Source organism: Pagrus pagrus (genome assembly GCF_965226575.1).
Source record: "Pagrus pagrus genome assembly, chromosome: 7".
In the NCBI taxonomy this organism is placed as follows: Eukaryota; Metazoa; Chordata; class Actinopteri; order Spariformes; family Sparidae; genus Pagrus; species Pagrus pagrus.
The window spans coordinates 22,733,605-22,753,065 of record NC_140191.1 but is presented as its reverse complement, the minus strand read 5'-3'; the positions used below and the strand labels follow the sequence as shown (position 1 = coordinate 22,753,065).

Below are 19,461 nucleotides of genomic sequence, written 5' to 3'. Positions count from 1 at the left end.
GCTGTCACCACTGAGCGCCACTGTAAAAATGTGAGGAATTAGTCATTTAGAGCAGGCAGCAAGAAATGCAGTATCATCAATCACCCAAAATGGCTGTTTTTGTTTTTCAATGTCAACTTTGAAAGGATATTGATGGGTCAACATAAAAAAAGTGCTTTATATGTAAAAGGTAAGAAAGTCCATCCTTTTAAGTTTACGCCACCGCTACTCTTCAGAGTGCCGTTCAATCACAGCCGTGCATTTTTGTGTTGAAACCAAGCTTTGAGAGCCCTTTCTCACCATTTATCTTTAAGTCCTTGATCAATGGCCTATCTAAAGCTCATCATTCTCTGTCTATTGTGACTAAGAGAGGCACATTTTTTTGACAAAATGTAATCAGGTTATTTCAATAAAGGTCTGATTGAGCCATTTAAACTGATTTTTAACCATTCACATTTTCGGTTGACCAAACTGAGAGAGAAGGGGAGGGAAATGGAGGGTAAAGGAAATATAGCACGCCAAGTTTGACATCATTTTATTCTATTATTCATCCGCTCCACTTGAAATTAGTGAATTTAAACTTCAGTGTGTGTGTGTGTGTGTGTGTGTGTGTGTGTGTGTGTGTGTGTGTGTGTGTGTGTGTGTGTGTGTGTGTGTGTGTGTGTGTGTGTGTGTGTGTGTGTGTGTGTGTGTGTGTGTGTGTGTGTGTGTGTGTGTGTGCGCGTGTGTGCGTGCGTGTGTGCGTGTAAAACTGCAGCAGACTTTCCAGGCAAGGCCCCGTCAGCCTGTCAAGGTGGTGATTAGAATGTGTTGTGACACACATCCTCACATTCAAACACACATACACACTCAGCCACATCTTGCTGCCGGAGCTGAGATGTTGTGGCCTACAGCAGCATGCAAGGTCTGATGCAGTTCACCTCTTGTGTCATTGAGTGTTAGAGTATGGACTATCTGTCTGGTTCATTGCAGAGACATACACACGTGCACATATGCACTCACACACACACACACACACACACGCTGCTAGTGCCTTGTTGATTTTGACTCTTTACCATTACTGCCCAAGGTGAGGTTTTTAGCTCCAAGCTGATATTACCCCTACTCCACGTATGGTGGTACACACACACACACACACACACACACACACACACACACTTGTTCCAGATGTACAGCATGCAGTACATGGCATCCTTAGGCCTTACACATCTAACACTGTCTTTCTCTTCTGTTTCCACACATTTAAAGACACACCTGCTCTGAAACACATTCCTGCTCTCCTATTTTGCACTTTCTTTCAGAATCACTCAGTCCTGTTTCCTTCTCTCTTTTCTCTACCCCACACTGATCTCATGCTTTCACACATACTCTTTTAAATACACATTCATTTTGCCTCCGTCTTACACACGCACACCACCCCCTTTCTTCTCTCTGTCACACACACACAATCAAGCAGCGCTAAGGGAATGGGCAGACTCATTCCCTGTCTGGCCCCGGGACCCAGATTGATTGATAGGAGAGGCGGCAGGGCAGCAGCAATGGGTGAGGAATAGCAAACAGTGGCGGATGCTCCCACCTCCGCACCTTGATGATATTGTTAAATTAGTTATTTTTTGGCTAATGCTGCCGTTAATGTGCAAGAGGTACTGTTTTTTTCATTCCGTTTTATTTTTTGCTATATTTTATTTTTATTATCAGATTAATCTTGTACAATTTCACAGAACACAAAACACCAAAGAAACACTTACCTTTTATAAACCCAGTTTGAAAAAAGAAAAGTCAATGCATGAAGTGAAACACTAACACAGTATTTTATCAGAAATAGCCTGAAATTATCACATCCCTCACTAATATACCCATATGCTCATTATAAAGCTGCCAAATTTTCAGGTTAGTGCATCCTTTTCTAAGAATATATTTCTCGAAGAAATACAACTTTTCATTTCCAAAGACCATCTATCAGTGAAGAGGGAATCAGATTTCCTTGTCAATGCTATACATTTTAATTTAGGAATTAGTTGAAGATCTGCTCGCAGATGAAAAAATGACCCAATATCCAAAGCTCTCGCTCATTGGAAATTAACTTCTAAGATCTTGGTCATGGTGTCACAGAAGTTGTACCACAATGGCCTTACCTTTGTGCAAAGCCAGGTAGAGCGCAGGAATGAGCCGACCTCTATACCACATCTGAAGAACATTTATAACCATTCAAGTTTGGATTAATGTAATTTCTTTGGGGGTGAGGTACAGTTGATGGAGGACATTATAGTGAACCAGCCTTGGCTGGACATTATCACTAGCTGAGAGAGAATCTTGACATCAATCTGACCAGATCTGTTCATCAATTATGTTCAGATCTGATTCTCATCTCGATTTTTTTGGGCCCTCACTCAGCCATAGGTTGTACATTTTTGAAATACATTTGTATTTCGCTCATGAAGCAGTTTGAAGATATCAGTAAACCCAGGTAAAGACATTTCTGAGCTGAGGTTTTATTCAAGAAAATATCTTAAGTAATGATAGCAGAAGAAGGTCTTGCTTGGCAAGTCATATTTCCTCTTCAGTTGTTCAAAGGACACGAGAGGCCCTTTTACTTAACGATCTTCTAAATGCTGGATCCCTCCATGATGCCAAGTCTCCAGAATGTTTTTATTAAAAGTCAAGGGTACAATTTCATTTTTTTCCATTTTCCGCCCAAGACTTCTCTGCATCTTAAACCATATATTAGTCAAAAGCTTTAAAATAGGATGCTCTGTCCTGTTGGATATAGTCCTGGAGTTCCATTTATAAATCAAATCCCTGAGTACCTTTTCTTTTAGGGAATGCAGTCCAATTTGTATCTAGAAGGGGACACTGTCAGCCCCACAAAGAGATTAAATAAATAGCATTTGAGCTGCTTGGGTAGTGGAAGGTCCCTAATCTATGATTCCATGGTATTTTTTTCCATAGATACCCTTAAGTCCATATCAGTTTCTAAACATGCTTGCTTAGGGTTTTAAAAAAAGTTTGAGATAGTGGAATAGTTAAGGACTGGAAAAAATACTAGAACCTCTGTGGTATTGATTTTCACTCATTCTGGCAGTTGGAGTAATGGGCAAACTCCACCTACGTGGATCTTATTAATTTCTGCTGAGAATTTCGACCTAATTAAGTCTATACAAATGTTAAGGGTCATCTACAGTTATTCTAAGATATTTAATACCATTTGGAAGCTGCTTGAATGAGCTATCTCAGTGTAATTAAATCTTATTTGTGGAATAATTTCACTTTTAAAAAAAATAACACTAAGGGTTTTGTAGAATCTGTCATTTGATGTGGGAGTTAACTTGCTTTATTAAGTACTAAATTATATCATCTACCATGTTATTAATTTTTTGATTTGTCTGATCTACTTTGAAGCCCTTTCCTATTAGGATCCTGTCCAATTGCTCTGGCTAGGGGCTCAATAGTCAAGACAAAGAATCCTGGAGACAAAGAACAACTCTGTCAAACTACTCAAGGGAAATGCAGTTTAGAATTTGGCCCGGGGTTCATGATAAAGGTTTTCACTCAATAATAAACAACTGGCCAAACCCATACTTGCCCAGTACTTTAGATAAATACTGCCGCAACAGCCTGTCAAAGACCTTTTCAGCATTTAGAACTACAGCTGTACAAGGCTCAGTCTTAGATTTTATTAGGTGGATAATATTAAACATGCATTGTCATACGATTCAAAGAAAGCCACTGTGGTCCAGAATTATTCATCTTGGCAAACATTTGCTAGACTGATAACCCCGGCCTTAGAGGTCCATTTTATAGTCTAAATTTAATAATCAAATTGGCCAAAACGTGAATCACAGTGATTATAGAAGTAGAGAATTAAATGGGCGATAGTTTGACAGTTAGTTTCAATGCTAAATTAAATATATCTGTGATGAGGGGGGTTGGGTAAACCCTTAAATTCTCTGTAAAATTCAGATTTGGGCACCATCCTCCCCGGGTGATTTATTAGACTGTAATGAGCCTCGGGCCTTTTCAATTTCTTTTTGAGTGAAGGGAAGATAAAGATTCTTCTTCGCCTTCTTGGCCAGGTTTGGGCAAATCAGTAGTGGACAGAAATTCATCAATCTTAGTCAAATCTTCAGGGGATTCCATTGTGTATACATTTGTTTAAATGTGTCATTCATTTTTGTTTACCGGTGATTGGTATAATTACTTTAATTCAGACACTTCTGGGTCTGCCATTTCTAATACCTTTTTGTAAGAGATTATTTGTCCTGTTGGTTGAGCTTTTAGCCTGTCCCATAATATAAACTATTGGGTGAGGAGGCACAGTTTGGCTCACAGAATAGCTATAGCTGGTAAAAACTTGCAAATGCCATCTGTATGAATAGTTGTTTTTTTTTCTGGCTCAAGATAGACGGGGTCAAAGGTGAATGATCTTACAGAGTTGGAGATAAGTATTCAGATTCTTATGTTATATGAATTGGCTATGTTAACAAGAGAAAAAGGTAGATCCTAGGAATTATGGGGGCAAGAAGAGAAAGAGTAGCCTCTGGATTGAGGATGCATTTGTCTCCACACATCTGTCAAGATTAGATCTTTCATAAAAGCCAAGGTAGTTTTGGTCACTTTTGTCTTGGATACTGTCGTGGGTGACTTCTACAGACTAGTGTCCAAACACAAATAATGTCCCCTTGATACCTGGAGAAAGATATCATGAATAAAGGATTCCTCACCCAAGTTGGGTGCGTTTAAGTTTAATAATGTCCATGGTTCTGAGTAAGTCTGACAAATACACATCAGCCTGATGTCCAATTGTCACCTGAGGGTTATTATTTATCAAAATAGTACAGCTGCAACTATTAGTTAATTCATCAAGTAGTCTATTGAAAGAAAATAAATTAGTATTTTGATTAACCTTTTCAGAACAAAGATTTCAAACATTTTCTGGTTTCAGCCAGAAATGTGTCTTCAAACTCAAATGTGTCTTTTCTTTGTCATTTATGACAAAGTGAGTCTTTTGGACTGTTGGTTGGACAAAAGAAGGGGTTTGACAACATCACTTTTGGCTTGTCTAAATTCAAATGAGCTGTTTTCACGATTTTGGGCGTTTTATTAATGTATTCGATTAATCGTGATAATAATTTACAAATTAATCGATAACAACAATAATCTTCAGTTGCAGCCCAGACGGGCACGCTATTCTTAGCCTCTTTTCTGGCTCAGTGATATCACAACTGCTATAGTTAAAGGCATCGGTGGGGAAATCATCAGTCTGCTCAAACATCGTGTAGTTGGCATTGAGAGAGTGAAGTAAAATATATAAAAAAGTAACCACCGTCACACCGTCCTACATGCTGCTTTCAACTGTTCCCTGATCTCCAGTGTGTGGGTGTTCTCCAATATGACACACCAGGAACAGAAAAAAAACAAAGATGTAAGAGGCTTTACCACTTCACCATATAGTGGAGAATATATACATACACAACCACCTACTGTATGACAGATGGTCACACAGATTGTTTTGCTATTTCTCTTTGTGTTTGTTGTACTTCGTTTTTGAACAAACAAGGCAGTGATCCTATGGCATTAGCAATAGTCTAAGCTCTCTGTTAGATCTGTGGTGGATGAGCTGGATGGCCTTTTCCTGGCCTGTTGTCTCACTCAGCCGTCTGAATCTCAGTTTATCTATCAGGCTGCGTGTCGGTTGGTTGTCTGCTTGTGTCCTCTATCCGTTTCTTCCTGACCTGTGTATAGCGTGTAGTAGTTTGTTTGTAAGTCAGCCTGTCTGCTTGAGTCTCCAGTGGAAACTGGGTGTCATTCAGACGGCATACAAGTAAAGACGTAGAATACAAGTCAGTCTCCTTATTGCCTTTAGAGAACATTCAGTCCCCTTCTGTTAGTTTTAGAAATGTTGTGTAGACTTGAATGCCAGTTGGTTAAAGAACTGTACAATGTTTTTTACTTGTTAGGGGCAATTAGAGCATAAATCTTCCCCAAAATCAATTTGGAAATACTTTTACCTAAATACAGTTTACCCAATAGTACACTACAACAGTACACTGATTTGAGATTCAGAGGAAACTTGAGCATTAGCCTAACCAAATGATGTGTGAAGACGGACATGTTGCCATCCCTGCAAATATTATCTCTCATTTCTGCCAAGAACCTCTATCTCTGTCCGTGTACTCCGTGGGCTCTTGGTCACTGGTAGTTTAAGCTGCTCATTTGACTTATCGGCTCAGGGAAAACATTGTGTGGTCACATCTTCTTTGAATTTTTTTTAACCTGCCCTGCGCTTTATGAAATTCTCTTTACTTCAGAAGTAGTTTCATAACCCTTCCCAGATTCATGTCTTTTGAATTCAGTCTTCAGAAATTCTACACAGCCAGTCGGATTGAGCCTAGCTGTAAAGAGCACAAGGACACAGAGAAGAATTTGGACACACAAATCTAAACTTTGACATCAGATGAAGAAAAAGAACATCTCTATCTCTTTTATCTTTCTAAAAGCAAGGATACTGTGCACATATTGTCACCTAATATCAAGACATGATGGTAAAGAGGTGGGTTAGTTGGCAGGGGATACTGTCATTTGTTTAATGGTTGATTTAATCACATTCAGCCAAGGTACCAAGGTAAATATATATATTTTTTTTAAGTCTGTAATCTTGAATCCTTGATGAACAATGACCAAAAATCCTATTCACATTTGATTAGCAAATATTGAAATAAACGCAGAGTAAGCAGTATTGACAAAAAGTCAGTGTACCTAGTTTCTATGCAGGAAAAAAACAAACGCGGATCGAATCTTTCTTGCCAGTAATAGGTGATTTGTCTAAAACTTAAGTAATCATTTTATAAAAACAAACAGATTGGACCCTACACATAAAGATATTGATATATTGATAAGGTCATACAGAACTGTGAAAGTAGTTGGCAATTGGATAAGACACGGGAAGCAGCTGATTGGTTTCCCTGCTTCTATAGTCAATCCTCCAGTCTTCAGCTTTCACTTCAGAGACAGATCACTATGTGCACAATTTCCCTGCTAATGAAGGGGTGTTGGGGCACGTATACGCATCAGCGGCGCTTGAGAGGTAAGCACACATACTGATTGGCATGGAAGTGCAGAGACAGATATAGTAGTTAGGTGGCAGGCTGCCTTTCCCTCTCCATTGAGCTCTGTGTGACTCGGGGTCTGCTGCTAGCCTGCCCCTAGGCAGAGTCACTCTCCAAGACATTGAGTCTGTCACAGAAACCCTTTTCACACAGAGACTCTGCATTATCGCAGTGATTTTTTTCACTACAAGTTGCCAGAGACAGTAACTACAACGACACAATAGTGGAAAATGACAGAGACATGGTGAGTTAAAGTTTTTTGCTTTAAATCATTTCACATAATCACCGCCATTCAACTGCGGTGCAGTCAGTAGGACAGACTGGCAACTTTTTATGAGGGGAAAAAATATAAAAAATAGTCATCCTAAGACACTACCTGCTACCACATTACTGTTGTTTGGTCCTTGCTTTGTGGGTAGAAGTGTGGGTCATTTCTCTTTTATTTGATGAGTGAAGGATCTGTTTAGCTGTCAGACTGTGAACACCATCAGACCGACACACCCCTGTTCCGCGCTGCCGGCTTTTCCATTCACACAGACGCCATCTTGCTTCTGCTGCGGCTCTGATACTACCTTCGGAGGCAAATCAGAGCCGCAGCAAAACTGTCCCCCCTCTCCACATCTGAAACTTTGACACAGACGGTGGAGTATTGGCCCATGATTCCCGCATTGAAAGGGCAGTTAGGATGGGGCTAAACGCTCTCCCATCCTTAAGCTCTCTCTTTTGCTACCCCCATTCCTTGTCTCACCCACTCCATGTTTTAATTCTCACCTACTTCTCATTCGTCACCGTAGACTCGGAACGAAGAAGCAGACACTTGAATCTTCACCCACCTGCTACCCCTGCCAGCTAATTTTTCTTTATGAAATATACTATACACATATATCTCCAGTGGGTTTTCTTCTACGCTAAGGAATCACATCACACACACACACACACACACACACACACACACACACACACACACACACACACACACACACACACACACACACACACACACACACACACACACACAGTGCCAGACGCCCCCAACACCTCATCCTCCATCTGCAGTTTGTCACAGAATTGCTACAACGCTCTTAAAACCCCCTTGCCCCCCCGGACAGACCTTATCTCTCTCTATTCCTCTCCCTCCTTCCCATCTCTTCCCCCCAGTATTCTCCCGTCCATCTACTGTGCTTGCTTTTTGTCTCACTGACCATGTCAATCACTAAACAAAAAGGCCAGATTAAAAGGCTAGATTGGTACATCCTGTCCATCCCTGCAGAGCGGGCCGTGAATAGGGCCTCTCTGCCTGTCTGTCCCCCATCCAGTGCTGCAATCCAGGTGTTGTCAAAATTCCGCAAGACCTCATTGTCAGGAGAAAGAGGCACCCCAGCGCTGCCCTTCTCCTTATGCCGCACTCTGCAGGGTTTGAATGTGTAATTGTGGGCTCGGGAGTGTCATTTGTTTTCTGTGTGGAGTACAGCAGAGGCAGCAGAGCGAATGACTGTGAGTGAGAAGTGTGTGTTTGTGGGAGGTTGGTTAAAGACCGGATAACTTACTGGAAATAAACCAGAAAGTATAATTGTTTGTATAATCGCAGATTCCTGAAATGCAGTTTTTGAGCCTCTTTGTGAGCGCGACATTTGTGAGCGTCCATGAGGTTAAATGCCAAATGAATAACTGACATGGAAATATATTTTGACTGAACTCGCCCCTTGCATTACATAACATCAGCACCAGTGGCTGAGTTCAAGCCAATAGAAAGAAGCCATGAGAGAAATATCCGCTTGCTCATAACATGACATCACATTTTTACTCACTGGCTCTTTTCTTTCTGTTTCTGTTCTCCTCTTCTTCCTCTTTTCCTCCTCTGTTCCCCCTCATTCCTTTTTGCCCTACCTTACACTTTAACAGCCCCTTCTCCTCTTTCCACCGTCCTCCATACTTCTATCCTTTTTGCTCTTTTTCCGTTCATCTGCTTTTCTGCTTTCTCCCGTTTTCTACCTCTCCAGTTTGTTCTCGTTAACAGCCCCAACAGGAGAAGGATGTGCTCTACAGACTGGGGTCTACGGGGCCACAGCTGCCCAATAACACCCTGATTTATCAACCTCCTCGAGCCAGCCTGCATGGAGATGCTGCTTTTGCTCTCTTGCGTCGGTTGTTACTTACAGCCGGCAAGGCAGGCTGTTTGTATTTCTGGCTGTGCGTCCTTAGGATGTGTCTTGTGTAATGAAATGGCTCTCCTTGTAATGTATCTAGCTTTCTCCCCAGTAGCTGAGGCCTGTTTTTGTATCTATCTCGCCTTTTTTCTCTCTACCAGGGTATATTTACTGACATGAGGAATGAAAGGGTGACTGGCGAACCCTGTTGATGTTTGTTTTATAAATCTCCACCACTGCCACTTGATAACAGAAGACAAAGACCTTTTTTTCTCTGTTTCAGTGCATCTCTCCTTCACATGCGTGTTGATCTTTTTTTTCACTGTATTTATTATGTTTCTCACATCTTCTCTGTCCCTCCTTCTGTTCGTACACCATGTCCAGTTCCAGATGGAGACTAGATATTCATAGATCCAAAACAGAAAATTCCCAAGCTGATTTCAAATCATCCTGAATTTAAATGTTTCTCTCTCTCTCCCCTCCTCTGTCCCATTCCTCTGACTTTCCCTCTCTCTCCTTCCCTACCTCTCTCTCTGCTTCTAGTCCAATACCAGATGGAGATGATGCGTTCTCTGCGTCACGTCAACATTGACCATCTGCATGTAGGCTGGTACCAGTCCACCTACTATGGCTCCTTTGTCAGCCGAGCACTGCTCGACTCTCAGTTCAGCTACCAGCACGCCATCGAAGAGTCAGTTGTACTCATCTATGGTAAGTAGTACCACACATTTATCATTCATACCATTATCAACAGTATGATACCCACATCCATTAAAAACGGCATATTCCGTCAGGGGGGGACAAAGGGCAGCTACTCCAACATGTCCGTAGGTGGGGTCTGTCATATCAGGTTACAGAAAATATGGCACTTGTTCTATCTAGCAGCATTAGGTTGAAAATATAATTTATTATGAACTAGGTTTTTCTATATCAAAGCATTAAAACAGAACTTGGTTGAAGTCACGATCAAAAATAATTTTGTTTGTGTTACGCCCAGCCACCCTACTTGGTTCAACAAAGTAACCCCATGTTTATATTCTAAAATTATCGAAGTAGTTCTGGAGGTTTTAAATGGGCTCTCTGTAATGATTTCTAGCTATTTACATGTATTAATCACTTTTTTTATTGGCCATATATGAGTGGATTTAACGTGAAATGATAAATGAGACCTTCCCCGTCTCTCTCTGTTGCCTATAGAAGCCTGTATACGACGATTTGTTTGCTGCTGGACTGGATTTCTTTGTGAAATGACTCTGATTGGATTTTCCACGACAGTCCAAAGGATGTGATTTTACGCACGTTTATCAAGTGCCTCGTCTCAGTGCAACTCTCCGCTCCCCTAACAAAGAGCACTAATGTTAGCTTAGAAATGGAGTCCACTAACAAACTAACGACTGGCTTTTAGCACAACACAGGATTTCAACAGAGCCTTTAACGGCAAAAACGTTTTTTTTACCCTCACCTTTGTGTTAGTTGTCACCTAAATTTCAAACCAGTGCTCATTCAGTGTGTTTGAATAGCCATGATGAGTTCAACCATAGGACAGCATAGGTACTGATCAGGCAGGCTCCTAATTATTATCCAGTCTATGGCCTTCAAGCAAAAATACTGTTTTACTGATTAAGTTTTAAAAGAACAAGAACGCAGAGAGCAAATCTACTGCTACATTGTTCACCTGTCACACAACCACTCAGCCATTCCCAGGCGACCACTAATGACAGGTTCATGCTGGTGGAAAAGTGGTTCCAGGAGAGGAGGCCAGGACCAGTTATGTTTTACACAATAGCTCCACAAAATGAGGCTGAATTTACATGAAACAATAGAAAAAAACCTATTACAAAAGCACAAATGCTTGCTCGGGTTCAATACACCAGGTCAAAATTAGTTTTACTTCTCGGGCACTAAAAATGGCACTGTTACCAGGGAGTTGATTATAATCATTTATGGTTCATATTCTTTAAAGTTTGAGCCATGATTACACAAACATAAGTCAAATTTAGTCTCCTAAATCAATACGTATCTAAGAATAGTACTGCCACTAAGACTTCTTGTGATGTTCTTGTTGTTGACATTCAGAAAGTCTCAGCAGTAAATCAGTGTGACAGACGTAGGAAAAGAGTAGTTGAGGTTAGCAGCACAAAGGTTTAAAAAAAACAAACAATAGATACGTCTCAAGATAAATCTTGCAAGTGTCTACATTGACATCAAGTACATTTTAAAATAGACCTGAAAGAATATTGCAGAAGATCTGTAATAAGCAAAGTCATCTTAAGATGACATTAATGTAATTTTATACGACGCAAACTGCTATCAAACAATAAGGTAGTAGGGTGCATTGGTGGTGCAAGTTCCTGTCTAACACTGCAAAAAACAGGGGTCATGCCCTCCCAGAAGACCATCAATGGCTGGTGAAAAGTTGCGACACTACATCTCACATGTCACAAGAACTCTTACAAGCAGCCCCTGAAAGGCCGTCGGAGGAGCGGAGGAGGCAGCCGCGAACAGAGAACTGGGAAAATATGACAGGATTAACAAGGTAGCTGGTAGCCACTAACATGACACTCAGGGACTTCATGTGCTTGCACCTGCTTCACAGAAAAGAGCTTTAAGAGCTGCTCATAATTGCTGTACCACAAATGCCACTCCAGATGGTGAAGGCTTTCTTTCAAATGACAGCAAATTAAAACCTGTCACTACAAAACCGTGTGCATTTAACTCTTCATTGTCTAAATAAATGCAAATTCATTGCTACATAACCACTCCAAGTGGTCACTGAGGTCATAGGCAGTGTACTAGTAGAGGCAGTATATTAGTAAGTTGTATGGAGCTGTATATAGCTGCACATTTAAGTAAATGGAAAAAGTACTAAGTGGTTTCTGTGATAGTACATCTGGTTTTATATGTATACGCATAGTGCGGAAATGTGGCTCACATCACAGACTTTTACAAGCTCAGAACATATAATCAAATATAGATGTTGTTAAAATGCCAGAAAGCATCAAGATGGTATTTTTCTAGCCCACATTGCATGCTTCATAATGTGCTGAGTATTCCTCCTTCAGGTTTATGAACCGAAAAATAAGTGTGTAATAAGTACAGCTAGTGTGTCACAAGAACTCTTACAAGCTTCACTGACCTGAAATCACAATCTTTGATTAAAACAGCTCTGTGTTTATCCACTCACCTCAAGTCAAGAGGCAGTAACCAGAATTGTCATTCTAAAAAATTATGAAAACAGCTTTGAATTTCATCAGCGTTTCACTGCTGCCGAGTGTGAAGGACTCCTCCTGGCACTGTTCTTTCTCTCCAGAATCACTTCCAAGGTTGTCATGTTCTTAGATGGAACAAATCTATGATAGGCAAAGATTAATTTTAACTAGCTGACTTATGAACCCATGTGATCTAGTCCTGCCAGCCAGCTGGCCACTCAGGCAGGCAGTCAGCCCCTTCTCATTCTAAACGAGGGCTCCTGTTAATGTCAGTCAATAATGCAGAGCTTAATGGATCAAAGCACCTCAGAGGAATTGACATTATCTCTGTTTAAAGTCAAAAGGAAAGAAAATTGATTCCTTTTTTGTTCTCTTCGCCATTAGCACAGCGGTCGATTTATGCCGATAGATGAATCAATCAGTTGGCCAACTGGCGAGTTAATAGCTTCCGTCAAATGACAGCTTGAAATTAGAGTGGATTGTTACACCAATTGGTTAAATATGCTCGCCATGGAAACAGTTTTCTAACATGAGATGACCAGTTGAAGAGGTTAAGATGGACAGGCATTGAGCTAACCTCTTTGCAGGTCCAGAGATAAGTGTTATTATACCATAAGTTTTAAAGGGACACTCCACCTAATTTACACATGACATTTAGTTTATTTGTCACGAGGAGTGCTATCGTATGTAGCCGTGGGAGGCCTCTCCTGCTTCGAATGCTACCATTTTTTGTCGTTGTCTTTCATGAGTCCGCAGAAATTTGTGGAACTTTAACACGCAAGTTCTTTATAGTTTTGTTTTTACAACCTTGGTGTTGTAAGATGACACATAAAGGAACCCTTAAGCTTTTATCACTGAAGTATATCCCTTTTATATTACATGGGTTATAGTCGATATTTTCACACAGGCTTTTTTGACTGGGCTGTCCTTTCCTGGAGAACATCAAGTTTCTTCAATTAAACCTTTAAAAAAACAGTCCACAATAGGTCCTTGCTATTTTAAGCACTCTTTATCAACACATTTCTTTTGGCCAGAAGTTCACTTTGTGCAGTTTTGTCACTTACTTGATTTCCTGGGTTTGGTGCTTGCTTTGCAGACTGAAGACAAAAAGGAAACAGAACCCTCTTTGTACTCTTGAATATATATATAAATATAATGTGTGCAACAAAAAACATTTGGGGTCATAATGATCTAAAGCTAGATCATGCAGGATTTTATTTTAGTTATGAAGCTTTCTGTGGATAAGTCATAGCTGTCTTGATCAAATGTGGCTGTCACCAACCAGTCTCAGTGGAGATTGGCCAGCATGAATTTAGATTGGCTGTGTCTTGTTTTTTGGATTGGCTGTGCTGAAGGCAAATGACTTGTCACAGTTGGCTGCTGGGATGGAAATAAGTCACACTAAGATTCTTGGTAGACTATAGTTTGGTGGCTGTCAGCCTGTCCAGTCTGTGCCAATATTCTATCTCTCTCTCCGTCTATGTCTCTCTCTCTATGTCTATGTCTCTGTCTCTGTCTGTCTCTCTCTCTCTGTCTCTCTCCCTCTCTCAATTCAGTTCAATTCAAGGGGGCTTTATTGGCATGAAAGTTTTACAACAATGTTGCCAACGCATCAAAACACAACTTGTCCAAACATTCGGACAGAACATAACAAATAACAACACAAACACAACACCAAGATTGATTTAGATTAATTATATATACAGTATATACTGTGTGTGTGTGTGTGTGTGTGTGTCGGTCATTCACTGTCCCTCAGGTTGTGGCAAGTTGACACATATTGGGCAGCAATACTGTATATTCCCTGTCTCCTTCTCCCAGGAATATTTTTAAATTTGATATGTCGTTCAGCTCTTTGAACTCTGAGATTACAGAATTAAACGTATTAAAATAAATGTTCCTGGTTTCGTTGAATGTTTTACATTGTAGGAGAAAGTGCATCTCTGGCTCAACCTCACCTGTCGAGCAGTTTCTTTTGGTTGCCATGATTGTTTGTGCGTTCCTGTTTGGATGGTCAGTTTGTGGTCACTGAGCCTGTACTTGGTGAGGATCTGTCTCTGCTTTCTATCTCTGTAGACAGTAGAGAGATACTCTGCTAATTCATAATCTCTTTTTAGGGCTAGATAACATTCTGATCTACTTTGGCTTTTAGTTTCTTCTTTCCAGTGTTCCAGATAGGTTTCTTTACATTGTTTTATAATTTGCTTTATTCTGTTTGGAGAGCAGTGTTGTTGTGAGGCTGGTCAGACTGTGTCTGAGAGGGGGCAGTTAGCCTCAGTACCAACTGACACAGGGGACTCTTTTCTGGGCTCAGCTCTTGAGTTTGGAGGGCTTTGGAGTGGAGGGTGTCTTGGGGGCTGGATTTCAGGTGGTTAAAAAAGTTGAGCGTTCTCTTGTGAATGTTAATTATCAGTGGGTATCTGCCTAAATCTGCCTAATGTTCATCACTAAAGAGATGAACATTCGGTGCTAAAACGTATCTATGGTAAAACACATAAGTTCCCTCTACTCTGTTACTAAATACACCATTTTACTCTGGTCAAATCATTGTCAAAGAATATATTTAGAGAATGTAGAATGTAAAGAATGACCTTTGACAATTTTTTGGATTTTCTCGTCACATACACTCTGTGTTACTTTGGGAGCTCGGCAGTAAGTTAACATACATGAATCACTGGGCTTGAAAAAGTCAGCCGGAACAGTTGCCCACAGGATAGAAATGGATACTTGCAGTGAGAACCTTGCTGACTGGGAAACTGTGGGAGGCAGAACCTGAATGAAGACTTTTTGCAACTCATACAGTTATCCTCAAGGCTCCCTTGCGCAAGGAAGTTAACCCCTGACCTCTTCAGATGATGCTCAAGAGGCCAGCAGTAGTTCACCACAGCCAAAGATGCGATTGTACATTACTGGAACAACTCTCACTCACAACTTTCAGATACTATGTTACAGACTGCATTAGATCAATCAGACAAAACCCAGGAAGCCACTGGAGTCTTGAAGAAACCAATGAAGAAATCTGATTTTGAATTTTATAACATTTCTGAAGTGGATAACAAAGTGTATGCCAGGATTGTTGTTTGCTGTTTTCTGGGAGTATGATTTAAAGGCATTTCACTTTTTTTTTCTACCCCCATCTCTCTTTTCATTTCAGACCCTATAAAGACGGCCCAAGGCTCCCTGTCTCTCAAGGCCTACAGGCTTACCCCAAAACTCATGGAGATCTGCAAAGAGAAAGATTTCACACCTGAGGGGTGAGTAGCTCACAGCGGAGTCACTTTATGGATAGATGTTATGATCGGATGCACACAGGTGTAGACGTTCACAAAGAGAAATTGCATTTTTATTTAAACACGAGCCGACCGTGCTTATGGGAATATATAATTAAAATGTTCACATTTTCTCTCTTTTGATTCTGCTTATTCAGTGGATGCAAATATAGACTCATGCATTCACAGGGGAGGCATTTAGTAGCAGTTGGAGATTGATGCTGATGATTTATCAGTTCGCCCTTGCCCGTCAAACAAATGTACCATGTTTACGCTTTTTCTGACCCCAAGGCTTATCGTAATTGCCTTTAAATTGCAGCTAAAAATGAATGTAATGAGTAGACCATTTTCCAGGCAGTTCAGGGTATTTCAAGTGCAGAAACTCACACATGCATAAACACACACATGCACTGACAAATCCAGACAAATTAAAGTCCCAGAGGTATCAAATTGCTGTCCATTCAGAACCTTTTCAGAAATACATTTTTAAATCTGCTAAATGTGAGTTCATTTGTAGGGAGAAAGAACAATTAAACTGCATCGTTTCAGTTTTCTTTCCCTGTTTCCTCTGTATTTCTCCACCTGTGCGTCTCTATTGCCCGCCACTATGTTATTGACCCAGTGTGTTTGGCCCAGAGTCAGGATCCTTCTCATTTCTGCAGCTTTTCATTAGTTCCTGTGATTTATTACAGCTCCAATCTGTAGCTATCAGTGTTCCCAATAAAGCACATGATTGAAGGAGGGCAGCCCTGGGCAGGAAAGGACAATATCGCCACATAACAACAATCTTCTCGCGATCCTATTATTTTCAGAATAGACCAGAAATCTGAATATCAATGTTTCTTTTTTTTTTTACATGGATGCAGAACTTCAAAAGCGATTCACCCCCTCCCACTACAATGTTCAGAAAAAGCAGCATCTTTCATGTTGTTATATTTGATGTTACATAAGCTTGAATATATTGTGCACCATTTTGAAATGAAAGGCAGGGATAGATGAGTGCTGAATAGAACCATCCCTTTGAACTGCCCTCCAAGTCCGCTCGTCTATGAAGGCAGTGGTCAATAGCCTCCACTTCAGCACACAATATGAAGCATCAAATTAGTCGCACTGTGGAGTCAACCTTTGGCTTTGTCCAGCAGGGCCCAACTTGGAAAGAGCATGACATTAAGTGTGCCAAAGTCCAGTAGGGTTGAACAATTTGTTCTGCCTAGAATGTGGTGTATTATTATTTCCTTACAGACACCTTTTTATATCACGCTGCAGGTGTTTGAAAAGGTCATAAAATGCAGGAAATACTTCAATGTACAGCAGATGGATAATTGTGCCAATATCTATAACAAACATTATTTATATCATTATACACTGCTGTGATCCATAAGGTCCACTTCTACTGCCACAAAGTCTCCTCTTAAAGTTTGCCTGAGATGATGCTACTTGTAACACAGAACAACATTTTTTTAAAATAACCTTATCAAAATGATATGATGCACCATACCCCAATTTATCACACAGACAATCATTATATAAACGTCTCTGTTTCTGGTCTAGTGCACATGGTGGATTAATGTAGCGAGGGTATTGATCCCATAACAAGCAAGATGCGTCTAACAAGCCAACATTAGACGTATACAGACATTAGTTTGTAGCTCATGCACTGTGCACAAGTGACAGGCAGAACCAAGGGAGTCAGTCAATGCTATTGGATTTATGTGAGACATTAGGCAAAGTTTGAAGTTCCATTTTGTGTTAACAGGCCCATGTCAGAGAAGGCGAGAGAGAGAGCTGCAGCTTTTAGCTCCAGAGGAGCAAGAAGCGGTGGTTAAAAATCGGTTGACGCTTTGCACACTTATCAGCAGAGCCCATAAAAAAGGCATTTAGGCTACGGAGTGTAACGATGTTCGAGGTGGGCAATATGGACACATTGTATCACACCGTTTTGAGATATCAAAAGGCAACATGCATAACAATTTTTATTAATTTTGCTTTTATTCGGCTGAGGTGCAATTTACAGTCAAGTACAATCCAAGTGGTAACAGCATGATGCTCCATTTGCAGCTTTTCTTGTGAGAATATGCGAACAACAAATAAAATGGGGGATTATGTCAAAAGTAGACCTCAGGGTAGCTTTGCCCCGCAACGAAGCAGATGTTAAATGCACAGAGTTGCATTAGAGTTAGTGGTAGAACAACTGTAAACTGCATCCACTCTCGTTTCACTTAAACTTTGTTCAAAGTGGCTGTGGATCAGCTCAGACATGGACACGAGTTTTGTTTGTTACAATCAATCACACTCATTTTTATGTGCTGTGTCATGCATGCAGTTTTTGTGCATAAAAACAAGCAAGCAGTCCCCTTGAAACCACTGGCTGTCTTAGTTATACACTGATAAAAGATAATGTTCCCTCTGGTTTTAGTTTGAGTATATGGCTATGTGTCAGGACAGTGAAAAGAAAAGTGAAGTAACAAAGGGCTGGGCAGTAGAGATGTTCCCATATCATTTTTTTTCCTTCCTGATACCGATTGCGATACCTGAACCTGACAGTATGTATTGTCCAAAACTGAGTACCGATCTGATACCAGTGTGTCGCTTGCTGTGAATGGATATTGGCTACTTGTCCTTTTAAAAAACATCTTTTGAGGTACACACCAGGGTGAGGGATGCTGCTATAAAGCAGTAGGGTCTAGTTTCTAATAAATTATGTAGTATCTGATGGGTGCATGTACTCGGTAATACTGCATTTTGCATCAGAGTTGGAGGCTTTTCCAATACTGGTATTTGTATCAGAACAAACCTACTGGGCAGTATGGTTGATGTCCATATTGGGATATTAATGACATTTTACAAAATTGGTATAGAGGAAATACACAGCAATACTAATTTATTAATACTAACCAATGGCACAGAATGCATATAAAAGAAATCCCTGACTTTTTCACCCCATGAGGTCTGTTGAGTGTTGAATTAACTGTATGTAGTCTAAAAAAGCTGGTAAAAGCATTACCTTTAGTAGTTATTGATGACAAACCTTGTGACTGTGAAGACAAATTGTAACTTAATCTCTTCTCCTGCCTCTGTCCGTCCCTCTCCAGCTTGAAAAAGGCAAGCATTGGCTTTGAGAATATGTTCGAGGAGGTCCCCATCATCATCAAAAACTCCCATCTCATCAACGCACTGATGTGGGAGCTGGAGGACAAGTCCACGGTCGCCGACAAGCACGAACTGCTCAACCTCTCAAGCAGGTCAGACGTTAGCTCATGCAGCACATGTGCCAAGAAGGCCCGAGGCCAGACACCTTGACTGTAAGAAATGTTAAGAGTGAATGCAGGTACATCTGCATTCCGGATCACCTATTTTTCAACAGGTTTTTTCTCCGGGGACCAATATTTACAAGATGTTTCTGCATGGTATTGTGGGGAATTGTGGGCAATTATCACCTTCTATCTTCTATAAAAAACAAACCTTGACCTTCAGTCCTGCTATAAATTTTCTGATCTCACACTGACACTGGGAGGAAGATGAAGGTGATCTACTACAGTTAACTGTTGTAGGTAGATTCTCTCTCAATTCTGTGTGTGGACACAGTGTTATAGTCCCAAATTCAACTCTTTTATTTGGTTTTGGGGTATCAAGGCTCCTTTTGACAGAACCTTAACACTAATCATCTTGAACTTCCATAGACCTGTGTAGGATCGTAATGGTAGAAATTCCAATGTTTCTATTTACATTACAGCATCTTGTCTCTTTGGGA

At 40.6% G+C, this 19,461-nt stretch overlaps 1 protein-coding gene across 1 annotated transcript in view; it reads left to right on the top strand.

Moving 5' to 3' along the window:
* Positions 1-19,461, top strand: part of LOC311259605 (eukaryotic translation initiation factor 3 subunit H) — a 57,998-nt gene that overhangs the window by 25,718 nt on the left and 12,819 nt on the right. The window contains exons 3-5 of the mRNA XM_084356839.1: positions 9,776-9,943; positions 15,596-15,695; positions 18,803-18,952. Of these exons, the coding sequence (XP_084212965.1) occupies positions 9,776-9,943; positions 15,596-15,695; positions 18,803-18,952 (418 nt within the window). The remainder of the gene's footprint in view (positions 1-9,775; positions 9,944-15,595; positions 15,696-18,802; positions 18,953-19,461) is intronic.